General features: G+C 36.7%; 1 protein-coding gene across 1 annotated transcript in view; it reads left to right on the forward strand.

Annotated features, from left to right (window-relative positions):
* LOC109500764 (erythroid membrane-associated protein-like) overlaps positions 1–872 on the forward strand; it is a 76913-nt gene extending 76041 nt beyond the window's left edge. The window contains exon 7 of the mRNA XM_045061216.1: positions 263–872. Coding sequence (XP_044917151.1) covers positions 263–861 — 599 coding nt within the window. The 3' untranslated portion in view covers positions 862–872. The remainder of the gene's footprint in view (positions 1–262) is intronic.
* Positions 873–14031: the final 13159 nt, after the last annotated feature.

Consider the following 14031-nt stretch of genomic DNA (forward strand, 5'->3'; position numbering starts at 1 on the left):
TTCAGTTAATTCACAAATTGATTCAGGTAAGTCTGGACTTGAAGCCAAACATTGATGGATATTAATAATCATTGTTGGACAAACTTCTCTAAGTATTTGTTGTCTCAACTACAAAATGAAAATATTTCTTCATTTCATATTTTGTTTTGAATATTGAATATTTATAAATGTGCTTCATGTACCAGTAAGCAGAAAAAGTTCCTAGATAAAGGAAGGACTCTTGTATATTGCATTAATTACTGTTGAATATAATTGATCATAGCCAAGACTGACAACATGTTCTTCTATAGAAAATGTTACCCTGGATCCAGACACAGTAACCCATATCTCCAAATTACTGATGACAACAAAAGTGTGAAAGGAGGTGATACCTTTCAGGAACTACCCAAAAAAAGACAGCGGTTTGATAACCTGGTCTGTGTATTAGGTCAGCAAATTTTTTCCAAAGGTAAACACTACTGGGAAGTGAGTGTGAAAAATAAAATAAAATGGACTTTAAGCATTTGTAAGGATTCTGTCTGCAGACAGGGAGAAATCATGGTGTCCTCTGAGACTGGGTTCTGGACAATAGGCTTGAATAGAAACAATGACTATCAAGCTCTTTTAAACCCACAGAAAACACTCCACCTCGAGGAATCTCCTGAGACTATTGGTATCTTCCTGGACTATGAGGCTGGAAGAGTGTCGTTTTATAATGTGACCAATCTTTCTCACATCTACACCTATAGAAACTGCTTCACAGGTTCTCTGAGGCCATACTTTTATCCTGGCCCCCTCTACAATGGTCAAAATGAACACCCTCTCACCATCCTGCCCTTAGGTCATATTAGAAAAGCCATAGGAAGAAGACGTTCTATGTGACTGAGCAAAAATTTCCCTATTTTGAATCTGCTGAAACTAGGGATTTTTATGAAGTTTGTAAATATTCTAATATATATATATATAATATTATATAATTATATATGTATATGACAATATTTACAAACTTCATAAAAATCCCTAGTTTCAGCAGGGAAATTTTTATTTATAAATAAATAAAAATAAATATATAAATATTTAAATAAAACAAAAATGTTTTATTTTAGAATGATGGACTTCTCCCTTCAAATAAATCGAAAATCTAAAAATCATTTTGATGCCATAATTTATAACTTTTTTATCATTTCAGTTCCTAATGTATCTTTTGTTAATGGACAAGAATTGTTTGAGTTAAACTACATGATGTAGAACTTACTTGATGACTATTCAAGGCCACAGAACTAAATACAAAACCCAAAAGAAGCATCTACTTGTGCAAGTGATGAAGGAAAGTTAATTCCCAGTTGACCCTCATGGGTATGGTCTCTCCTTCATTCATGTTTTGAGATGGAAGAAGACACGGACTCTGCTCCACATCATCAGGAAATTGGCTGGAGCCCACACCTTATTGACTTTGCCCAAACCTAGAGGAGTATGATGGCTTTGACAAGGGAGTTCTAACCCTAGACTATGTAATATTCACTACAAAAAAAAATCTTCAAGTGAATATGTCTTCCAACTACTCATTTCTTTACTTTTTTACCTCCATTCTTTTTTGAAGTTTAAATGTACACAATCTCCAACTTAATTTAATATAATTGTATCATTCATTCGTCTACTTAACAAATGCTTATTAGGTACTGTATCTATGTTTTGTAGGTATCGGTAATCTAAAACACCATAGATTGATTATCTGTAACTGTAACTGTGTATCTGGTACTGCTAATAAACAGGCAAACACTGATAAATTGTTACTAATTTCAAAATGTTGTGTGGGAAAGGCTAAAGGTATCCAGATACAGAACAATAGTGAGTAGGTTCACTTCAGTCTACTCATCAGGAAAACTCTCACTGAGAAAGGGATGTATAGAATATGGAATTTCCCACATGCATAGCTGTAAATTATTAAAATCAAGACAACATGCAAAATGCAGAAAGACTGGGTCTGGGTGAGAAAGTAGAAGAAGACCTATGGGGCTCAGACAGAATGGTTTTAAATTAGGCCGCAGACTAAGTAGCTTAAGTAACCAGACAGGAGGAGCTGCCATGCATTTTCTTCATGCACCAGCAGGCCATTTGGTGTTATTATAATAAAATATATAATATATAAGTAAGGAAATGTTAAAATAAAATTTTTGAGAAAAAATAATTTATTAATTAATCAGTTAATAAACAAATAATAAATGAACTGTTCTAAATCAATGCTGAACCTAATGTCATTAAGTTATTTCAAGAGATGTGACCTAAATATGATTAAGTGGATCTAACAGCTCACATTCATGGAATATTTAATAAGGTCAAGAGAGAACATGGATAATTTAGGAGAGAACTGTAGGTGTATTCTGAGGTGCTGTCCCCGAAAATTAAGAGCTGGTATGGTTGCCTGCCCCTCACTTAAAACACGTGGGAAAAAATTAAGAAGATAGTCTGTCTCATGAAATCTAAAGAACACAATGGACCTATGTTTGCCTTCTGTCTTGAATATTGATAGTGAGAGAAGGGCCAGTAGCTACTCTGTAACATAATGGAGCAGTGCTGCATTGTATAATCTGTGCAATTAGAGCTTTTCTGGGGGAAGATCTCATGTTTCCTGAAGGATAGAATATGGTCCATGAGAAAGAATCCCTCTGGGATGCTGCCTGAAAAAGTGAATACATATTAGTATGTTAGTGGAAATCACATTGTGTATCACAGGATGCCTGGTGGGTGAGAACAGAATCTTGACAAGCCAAAATACAGACATATTTCACCTTCCTCACGTTAACAGCAGGAAAAAAGTCCTCAGATATTTGGGGGCCTTTGAAGAACTAAGGAGGGAAAAATGAGCTTGAAATGATTTCTAAATATAGCTCATTACAACAATTATCAAGTAAAAAAATCTCACTCTTGTTATAAGGTTAATAATAATAATAAATGTAGCTCACGTCAATAATAATTAAGTAAAAATGTTCTGACTCCTGTTACCTTTAAAACCCTCTCATTCCAAAACTCCACAATTCCCTACAATGCATGTTTTCCCTTACTTCAGGGAGTAATATACCCAACTCATCCAATTACAGGTGTTTTCCTGGTAACCTTTAGCTAGAGGACATTGATAAGTGTTAAGGAGAAAAGACATCTATCATATTGAGGCATATTTCTACCAACATTAAACTCTCCTGTAGAATAAGATTTAGAAAATGGAAACTTTAGGGTAAAAGGGAAATTCATGAGAAAAGTAATTTGGGAAACTATTCTTGTGTGTATTCCCACACAAGACACGATAAAATTTCATTGTGCTGAAATACCTGCAATTCTGCTTTAATTAAAAATAAGAAAATGAGGGACATGTAAATGGCTCAGGAATAGTGTGACTTCTCTAAGCTTGCCTGATTCTTTGAACACAGCTAGATACATAAGAAATAATTATCAACACCCAAGGAATCAATATGAAGACTGAGGGAACTATACTGCACATCTACAAGTAGAAAAATGACCAGATCCTGGTAGGGAGGAACTGCAGAAATTTGATATGGAGGAGAAAAGAACTGTGAGTGCTGCAAAATGGAAGGAGCCATGATTACAGAGAGAGGAGTAAGCTAGCAAGCAAGCGAGAGAAAAAGAGTAAAGCAGTAGGCAGAGGATTGCATAAGGAAAATTCTTCCCTTAATCCATTGACTAGGAAAAGGAGAGGGGCTGATATTTATAAGTTATTCTAAGCAGCAGAGCACAAAGTCTGAAGTTTAAAAGTACACGCCATCACCTGGAGTCATGCCTGGTGAGCTTAGCAGTGTTCCTTTGGGGAATGAGGGTGGAAATCTGGGATTGGGCAGCATGATATGAGGGTCATCTGGATCACATGGTTGGAAACAGTTCCTGTTTTTAAAGTGTATTTGGGAGTGGTGGCACAGCTTCTCTGGGTTAAAAGAACTGGTGGTGCCAATTTGGTGTCTTGTTCATTAGAATAGGGACAGGGACATCAGCTGAGGGCAACAAACTTGATGCTGGCTTTTGTTATGCTTTACCATAAACTCTGAACCAACGTGCAGTCATAAGACTACTTTTCTGGGACAAACCAGCAAATATCACGAGCACACTGAGACCCTCCCTCAGAAGAGCTGTGCAAGTCTGCACTTCATGGGTTCATAAAATGTGGAGTTTTAAAACCCAGCCACATGCCTGAAGTATAACACAGGAGTTCTGTCCCTCCTGAAAGGTAGAAAGCTCAGACCCAGACAGGGTGATGGCAGGGATCTGACAGAGGCTGGAGACACAAGAGTGTGTCTCCTCCAGGGTGGAGAGAGTGGGGTGAGACCATCTCAACTCCCCAAGTCCATCAGATGGACAAACTTCAATGAGCAACACAGTGCTCCATAGGGGAGATTAGAGCATTTTACACCAAGACCCACCACCCTGCACCCTGAGAGTACATCTCCACTGCAGCACGTAGACTTGAGAATCAGTGCAGCAGGGCTCTCCCCAGAGGACCAGCACAAACCCCTCGTACCAAGTCTACTAATCATCGAGTACTCCATACCTTCAGTGTAGGGGATCTAGTTGCTATTTTATTTTTTTTTATTGTATTTCAGTATTAGTTTTTTTTTTTATGTTGATCTGACTTCTGTTAACAAGTAGACCAAAACACAGATAGTTAAAACTTGCCACACAGTGGACAATGTCTGAAAACCCCCCACTGCAATCAAGGAGAAATTATTCAGATGACTGAAATAAGGGTATATATAATCAACCAAAAAATAACAACAGAGTGCATATAGGAAACCCCTCCCACATTTTTATGGACCTGTTTTTAGTATAAGCATTGTTCTCAAGAGCAGGAATATAACAGGCTTACTTAAAAATCACACAAAATGGCACAAAAACAGACACATAGACCAATGGAATAGAATAGAAACCCCAGAACTAGACCCACAAACGTATGGCCAACTCATCTTTGACAAAGCAGGAAAGAACATCCAATGGAAAAAAGACAGCCTCTTTAACAAATGGTGCTGGGAGAACTGGACAGCAACATGCAGAAGGTTGAAACTAGACCACTTTCTCACACCATTCACAAAAATAAACTCCAAATGGATAAAGGACCTAAATGTGAGACAGGAAACCATCAAAACCTTAGAGGAGAAAGCAGGAAAAGACCTCTCTGACCTCAGCCGTAGCAATCTCTTACTCGACACATCCCCAAAGGCAAAGGAATTAAAAGCAAAAGTGAATTACTGGGACCTTATGAAGATAAAAAGTTTCTGCACAGCAAAGGAAACAACCAACAAAACTAAAAGGCAAACAACCGAATGGGAAAAGATATTTGCAAATGACCGATCAGACAAAGGGCTAGTATCCAAAATCTATAAAGAGCTCACCAAACTCCACACCCGAAAAACAAATAACCCAGTGAAGAAATGGGCAGAAAACATGAATAGACACTTTTCTAAAGAAGACATCCGGATGGCCAACAAGCACGTGAAAAGATGTTCAGCGTTGCTCCTTATCAGGGAAATACAAATCAAAACCACACTCAGGTATCACCTCACGCCAGTCAGAGTGGCCAAAATGAACAAATCAGGAGACTATAGATGCTGGAGAGGATGTGAAGAAACGGGAACCCTGTTGCACTTTTGGTGGGAATGCAAATTGGTGCAGCCGCTCTGGAAAGCAGTGTGGAGGTTCCTCAGAAAATTAAAAATAGACCTACCCTATGACCCAGCAATAGCACTGCTAGGAATTTATCCAAGGGATACAGGAGTACTGATGCATAGGGCCACTTGTACCCCAATGTTCATAGCAGCACTCTCAACAATAGCCAAATTATGGAAAGAGCCTAAATGTCCATCAACTGATGAATGGATAAAGAAATTGTGGTTCATATACACAATGGAATGCTATGTGGCAATGAGAAAAAATGAAATATGGCCTTTTGTAGCAACGTGGATGGAACTGGAGAGTGTGATGCTAAGTGAAATAAGCCATACAGAGAAAGACAGATACCATATGGTTTCACTCTTATGTGGACCCTGAGAAACTTAACAGGAACCCATGGGGGAGGGGAAGGAAAAAAAAAAAAGAGGTTAGAGTGGGAGAGAGCCAAAGCATAAGAGACTGTTAAAAACTGAGAACAAACTGAGGGTTGATGGGGGGTGGGAGGGAGGAGAGTGTGGGTGATGGGTATTGAGGAGGGCACCTTTTGGGATGAGCACTGGGTGTTGTATGGAAACCAATTTGTCAATAAATTTCATATATAAAAAAAAAAGAAAAAAATGCTAACCAATAATTAGGTAAAAAAAAATCAACTGTATGTCTATATATTAGTAAAGGTGAATAGAAAATTAAAGTGTAAAAAATGAAAAAAAATCACACAAAAAATAGTGACCTAGAGACAATGACAAAATGGAGAAATTTACCCCAAAAGAAAGAACATGACAAAGTAATTGTCAGTGATTTAATAAATACAGATAGAAGTATGATGTCTGAAGCAGAGTTACAAAAAAACAATTATAAGAGTATGAGCTATGCTTGAAAAAAAAGCATAGAAAACACTAAAGAACCCCTTACTGAGAGGTAAAAGAACTTAAAACTGGTAAGCCTGAAATTAAAAATGCTGTAACTGAGATGAAAACCTGACTAGATGCCATGACAACAAGGATGGACAAAGCAGAAAAATAAATCAATGATATAAAAGATAACATTATGGAAAATAATGAAGCTGAAAAGAAGAAAGAAAGAAAGAAAGAAAGAAAGAAAGAAAGAAAGAAAGAAAGAAAGAAAGAGAAAGAAAGAAAGAAAGAAAGAAAGGTGTTCTATCAAAAGGTAGACTTAAAATACTCAGTGACTCCTTAAAGTGTAATAAAATCTGTGATAGGAGTCCTAGAAGAAGAAGAGAGAGTTAGAAATGAGGGCAGAAGACTGATTAGACTATTCAGGGTCTTTTGTGGTTCCAAACAAATTTTGGGATTATTTGATCTAGCTCTGCAAAGAAAGCCGGTGGTTTTTTGATAAGCATTGCATTTTATGTGTGAATTGTTTTGGGTAGTTTAGACATTTTAACAATGTTTATTCTTCCAATCCATGATCATGGAATGCTTTTCTCTCTCTTTTTTTCCTCTTCAATTTCTTTCATATGCCATCTATAGTTTTCTGAATACAGTTATTTTACCTCTTTAGTCAGGTTTATTCATAATATCTTATGGTTTTTGGTGCAATTTTAAATGGTATTAATTCTTCAATCGATATTTGTCTTAAAGTGTGGATATAGTGAATATTGGTGATGCAAGCCTAAAAGAAGTGGGAAGATGGGGTGCCTGGGTGGCTCAGTCGGTTGAGCATCCAACTTCCGCTCAGGTCATGATCTTATGGTTCGTGAGTTCTAGCCCCGCATCGGGCTCTGTGCTGACAGTCCAGAGCCTGGAGCCTGCTTTAGATTCTGCCTCACTCTCTTTCTGCCCCTCCCCACTCGCACTCTGTCTCTCTCTGCCTCTCAAAAATAAAGAAACATAATAAAAAAAATTTAAAAAGAAGTGGCATTAATAAAGATGTGGATTTTGTTGAGTGCAAACCTTTCTGTCATCAGTGTTAAGTCCTGTGGCTGGCCAATGGCTTTGCTCCTATGGCACAACTAGAAATCTGGAAAGTAGTTCTAGTATCTTGCTCTGGGTTCCTGAACTGTGAGCCAATTGAAGGTCCTTGGCAATATTAATAACAGAAGGGTTATAAAAGCAACTTATGAGTTGTGGATTCTTGGATAAATCCCTTGGATATTTTTTTTCAGAAATATGTTAGAGGTCATTTTTCAGCTCTTCTTACGCCTAAATAACACAGAAGCTCTAATTGCAGCTGACAGTCACGAAAAGGAAAATCAGTGCTTGAATATCAGTCACTGAAGCTGACTGCTGATGCTGAACTCTGGAGGTCATTTTCCTCAGGAACGTGCCAGAAATAAATAACTTTTGAGGGCAGCTGAAGTTGTGGGCAGATGGGTGGATGAGCAAATCTGATGGTCTGGAACAAATTTAGTTTGGGTTTCAAAATACAGCCTGAGAAAGATGCCACAATATGAAGAAAGGGAAAAAATAGTGACAGGAAATTCTAAATAGCTATCAAGGACTGAGTGTCATCAATAGGAGAAATGAGGAGGAAGGGAAGTGTCAGGTAGTTGTCATGTAGAGAGACCTGGGAGAAGTTCTTCCACACCTTTTAAAGTTCTGGGTGGCTCATCATAGCCATCTGCCCAACAAGTGTATTAAGGGGTAATAAATCTATTACTTTGCAACGGAAAATAACTATACAGAGTTCTGTCAGTCTGTCTGGAAGGTCCCTCTACCTTTCTGTGGCCCCACCCCAACTCTGTTCCCACAGAGGCAACTATACTGAATGAAAATGAGTATTAAAACCACAGTTAGATATCTCCCTACAACCAGCATGTTTGCATATACTAAATATTCATAGGATACCAAGAATTGGTGAGGGAATAAAACAAATGAAAATTTCATAGTGTACTGGTGTGACTATAACTTGCTGTAGTAATTTTGAAAATGTTTTGGCTTTATTCAATTTATGAAGCATGCTATGGCCCAACAATTACAATCTTAAATACAGAAATTAATAATTATATTTCTATTAAAATTTTTTAATGTTTATTTTTGAGAGGGAGAGATAGCAAGAGAGAGGGAGAGAGCATGAGTAGGGGAGGGGCAGAGAGAGAGAGGGAGACACATAATCTGCAATAGTCTTCAGACCCAACTGTCAGCACAGAGCCCAATGTAGGGTTGGACCTTGGGAATAGCAAGATCATGACCTGAACTGAAGTTAGACACTTAGCCAACTGAGCCACCCACAGGCCCCAATAATTGTATTTTTAAAGGCAATGAGAAACATATATATATATATATATATATATGTCCATAAAAATATAACTGATAATAGTCTTAGTGTCCATCAAAATATAGATTGAATGAATAAATGTATATATATTTATAAAATGTAATATTTTTCAGTAATGAAAATGGACAAATATAACCACATAAAATACTTGTTTTTTTTAAGAGGCACAATGTTAAACTAAAAGATAAGGTAATAAAAAACAGAAATCTGACTCCATTATAGAAATGGTTCAAATAGGAAAACTAAATTATATTGTATAGGAGTCCAGGCATAATTGCTTAAATAAGAAGGCATTGAAAATGACCATTATACCACTATCCACTGACTCAGAATGGTGGATTCTTTTAGGGCAGGGTTTCTTAATCTCACCACTACTGTCATTTGGGGTCAACCAATTCTTTGTTGTGGGGCCTAATCTGTGCATCATAGAATGTTTACTGTTATCTCCGTCCAACCCCTACTGAATGCCAGTAACAATCCTATCCCTTGACCTGCTACGACAACTAAAACTGACTTCATACCTTGCCAAATGCTCCCTTGGGTGGGGAGAATTGTCCCATTGTGAATGTCTAGGTGGAGCAAAAAGAAGTTCTATTTTTTCCCTGATTATTATTTACAAGATCTTGACTTTGTACTTTTTTCATAGATTTCAAATTCATGTTTTCAATAACATTCTCTATTATACTGTAATTCACAACACACACACACACACACACACACACACACACACACATACACACACAAATGCCCTATTATTTTAAAAATAAAATTACATACTTGGGCTGATATTGTCAATCTGTCCTTTTCCCCATGTCATAGGTCTTGTTCAAATCCTTGGAATAAATCCATCACCAGGCTATAGAAAAATTCCTCAGGGTCAATGTCAGGTATTATCTCCTCTTCCTCCTTCTTCTCCACCTGCCACTGAAGGACTCACAGATGTAGTTTAGCTACTTCTTTGACGCAGATATTTAAAGCAAGATGTTAGTGGTGAAGCATTGCTTAAAATCTACTAAAGACATCACAATTTTAAATACAAAAATTTAATTATATCTCTGGATCTAAGAAAGTAGTATTATTTTTTAAAGTAAGTGTTCACCTACTTTCCAAGGAAGGATGTAACCTGAGCATTATACATGTCTAACATGTTCTTTTCTTTTTTTTTTCCTTTTTTTACTTAATGGAATTTATTGTCAAATTGGCTAAAATACAGTGTATAAAGTGTGCTCTTGGTTTGGGGGTAGATTCCCATGGTTCATTATTTACATACAACACACAGTACTTATCCCAACAAGAACCCTCCTCAATGCTCATCACCCATTTTCCTCTCTCCCCCACAAACCATCAACTCTTAGTTTGTTTTCTATATTTAAGAGCCTCTTATGATTTGCCTCCCTCCCTCTCTGGTTGTAACTATTTTTCCTCTTCCTTTCCCCCATAGTCTTCTGTTAGGTTTCTTAATTTATACATATGAGTGAAAACATATGATATCTGTCTTTCTCTGACTGACTTATTTCACTTAGTATAATACCCTCAAGTTCCATCCATGTTGCTGCAAATGGCAGGATTTCATTCTTTCTCATTGCCAAGTAGCACTCCAATGCATATATAAACCAAATCTTCTTTATCCATTCATCAGTTGATGGACATTTAGGCTCTTTACATAATTTGGCTATTGTTGCTAGTGCTGCTATAAACATTGGGGTACATGTGCCCGTATGAATCAGCACTCCTGTATCCCTTGGGTAAATTCCTTGTAGTGCCATTGGTGGGTCATAGGGTAGTTCTGTTTTTATTTTTTTTTTTGAGGAATGTCCACACTGTTTTCCAGAGCAACTGCACCAGTTTTCATTCCCACCAACAGTGCAGGAGAGTTCCCATTTTTCCACATCCTCACCAGCATCTGTTGTTTCCTGATTTGTTCATTTTATCCACTCTGAATGGTGTGGGGTGGTATCTCAGTGTAGTTTTAATTTGCATTTCGCTGATGATGAGTGATGTTGAGCATCTTTTCATGTCTGTGTTGGGCATCTGGATGTCTTCTCTGAAAAAGCGTCTATTCATGTCTTCTGCCCATTTCTTCACTGGGTTATTTGTTTTTTGGGTATTAAGTTTGGTAAGTTCCTTATAGATTTTGTATACTAACCCTTTATCCAATATGCCATTTGCAATTATCTTTTCCCATTCCATTGGTTGACTCTTAGTTTTGAGTGTTTCCTTTGCAGTGCAGATTTTTTTTTTATCTTGATGAGGTCTCAATAGTTCATTTTTGCTTTTAATTCCCTTGCCTTTGGGGATGGGTCAAGCAAGAAATTGCTGCAGCTGAGGTCAAAGATGTTATTGCCTGTTTTATCCTCTGTGATTTTGTGGTTTCCTGTCTCACGTTTAGGTCTTTCATACATTTTGAGTGTATTTTTGTGTATGGTGTAAGACAGTGGTCTAGTTTCATTCTTTAGCATGTTACTGTCTAGTTTCCCAGCACCATTTGCTAGACTGTCTTTTCCACTGTATTCTCTTCCTTGCTTTGTTGAAGATTAGTTGGCCATACATTTGTGGGTCCCATTCTGGGTTCTCTATTGTAATCCATTAGTCTGTGTGTCTGCTTTTGTACCAATACCATGATGTCTTGATGATTACAGCTTTGTAGTAGAGGCTAAAGTCTGGGATTGTGATGCCTGCTGCTTTGGTTTTCTTCTTCAAAATTACTTTGGCTATTTGGGGTCTTTTGTTGTTCAATACAAATTTTAGGATTTTTTTTCCTACCTTTGAGAAGAATTCCCATGCAATTAGGACTGGGATTGCTTTGAATGTGTAGATTGCTTCGGTACTATTGACATTTTAACAATATTTATTCTTCCCATCCATGAGCATAGAATGATATTTCATTTTTTTGTGTCTTCTTCAATTTTCTTCATCAGTTTTCTATAGTTTTCAGCATACAGATCTTTTACATCTTTGGTTAGGTTTATTCCTAGGTATGGTAAGGTTCTTGTTGCAATTGTAAATGAGATCAATTTCTTTTTTTTTTAATTTTATTTTTTTATTTTTAAAATTTACATTCAAATTAGCTAAATGAGATCAATTTCTTGATTTCTCTTTCTGATTCTTCTTTATCATTGTATAGAAATGCAACTGATTTCTATGCATTGATTTTGTACTCTGCAACTTTGGTAATAACATATATCAGTTCTAGGAGTCTTTTGATGGTGTCTTTGGGTTTTCCATGCAGAGTATCATGTCATCTGTGAAAAGTGAGTTTGATTCTTTACCAAGTTTGATGCCTTTTGTTTCATTTGTTGTCTGATTGCTGATGCTAGGACTTCCAAAACTATGTTAAACAACAACAGTGAGAGTGGACATCCCTGTCATGTTCCTGATCTCAGAGGAAATGTTCTGTTTTTCCCCATTGAGGACCATATTAGCTGTGAGCTTTTCATACGTGGTTTTTATGATGTTTAGGTATGTTTCTTCTATCCCAACATTTATGAACATTTTTATTAAGAAAGGATGAGGGGCACCTGGGTGGCTCAGTCAGTTAAGCATCCAACTTCAGCTCAGGTCATGATCTCACAGTTCATGAGTTGCAGCCAGCTGTGCTGACAGCTCAGAGCCTGGAGACTGGAGCCTGGTTTAGATTCTGTGTCTCCCTCTCTCTCTGCCCCTCCCCTGCTCATGCTCTGTCTCTCTCAGTCTCAAAAAAAATAATAATAAATTAAAAGAATAATTAATTAATTAAATAAATAAATAAAAAGAAAAGATGATGTATTTTGCCAAATGCTTTTTCTGTATCTATTGACAGGATCATATGGTTCTTATCATTTTTTATTCACAAGATGTATCACACTGATTTATTTGTATATATTGAACCAACCCTGAAGCCCAGGAATGAATCCCACTTGATCATAGTGAATAATTATTTTGTATGCTGTTGAATTTGATTTGCTAGTATCTTGTTAAGAATATTTTCACCCATGTTCATCAGGGATATTGGCCTGTAATTCTCCTTTTTTGTGGGCTCTCTGTCTGGTTGGGGAATCAATGTAATGCTGGCTTCATAGAATGTGTCCAGAAGCTTCCCTTGCATTTCTATTTTTTTGGAAAGCTTGAGAATGCTAGGTATTAACTTTGCTTTGAATGTCTCGTAGAATTCCCCTGGGAAGCCATCTGGTCCAGGGCTCTTATTTGTTTGGAGATTTTTGATAACTGATTCAATTTATTCACTAGTTATGGAATTAATCAAATTTTCTATTTCTTTCCATTTGAGTTTTGGTAGTGTGTGGGTATTTAGGAATTTGTCCATTTCTTCCAGGTTGTCCAGTTTGTTGGCATATAATTTCTCATAGTATTCTCTGGCAATTGATTGTATTTCTGAGGGATTCATTGTGATAAATCCATTTTCATTCATGATTTTATCTATTTGGGCCCTCTCTCTTTTCTTTTTGAGAAGTCTGGCTAGGGGTTTATCAATTATGTTTATTTTTGCAATGGAAGAGCTCTTCATTTCATTGACCTGTTCTACTGTTTTTGTTTGTTGTTGTTGTTTGTTTTTAGTTTCTATATTGTTTATTTCTGCTTTGGCCTTTATTGTTTTTCTTCCTCTGATGACCCTGGGGTTTCTTTTTTGTTCTGCTTATAGTTCCTTTAGGTGTGCTGTTAGAGTTTGTATTTGGGATTTTTCTTGTTTCTTCAGATAGACATGAAATACAATGCATATTTTTAGGACTGCCTTTGCTGCATCCCAAAGGGTTTGGACTGTTGTGTTTTCATTTTAATTTGTTTATATATATTTTTTTATAATTTCTTCTTTAATTGCATGGTTGACCCATTCATTCTTTAGTAGGATGTTCTTTAACCTCTGTACACATTTGGAGGTTTTCCTAAATTTTCCTGTGGTTGATTTCAAGTTTAATAGCATTGTGATCTGAAAATATGCAAGATATGATCTCAATACTTTTGTATTTATTGAGGGCTGTTTTGTGACCTGGTATGTGATCTATCGTGGAGAATGTTTCATGTACATGCGAGAATAGCGTGTATTCTGCTGCTTTAGGATGAAAAGTTGAATATATCTGTCAAGTTCATATTGTCCAGTGTATCATTCAGGGGCATTGTTTCTTTATTGATTTTGTGCCTAGATGATCTATC

The sequence above is a fragment of the Felis catus genome, chromosome A1 (genome assembly GCF_018350175.1).
Source record: "Felis catus isolate Fca126 chromosome A1, F.catus_Fca126_mat1.0, whole genome shotgun sequence".
Classification (NCBI taxonomy): Eukaryota; Metazoa; Chordata; class Mammalia; order Carnivora; family Felidae; genus Felis; species Felis catus.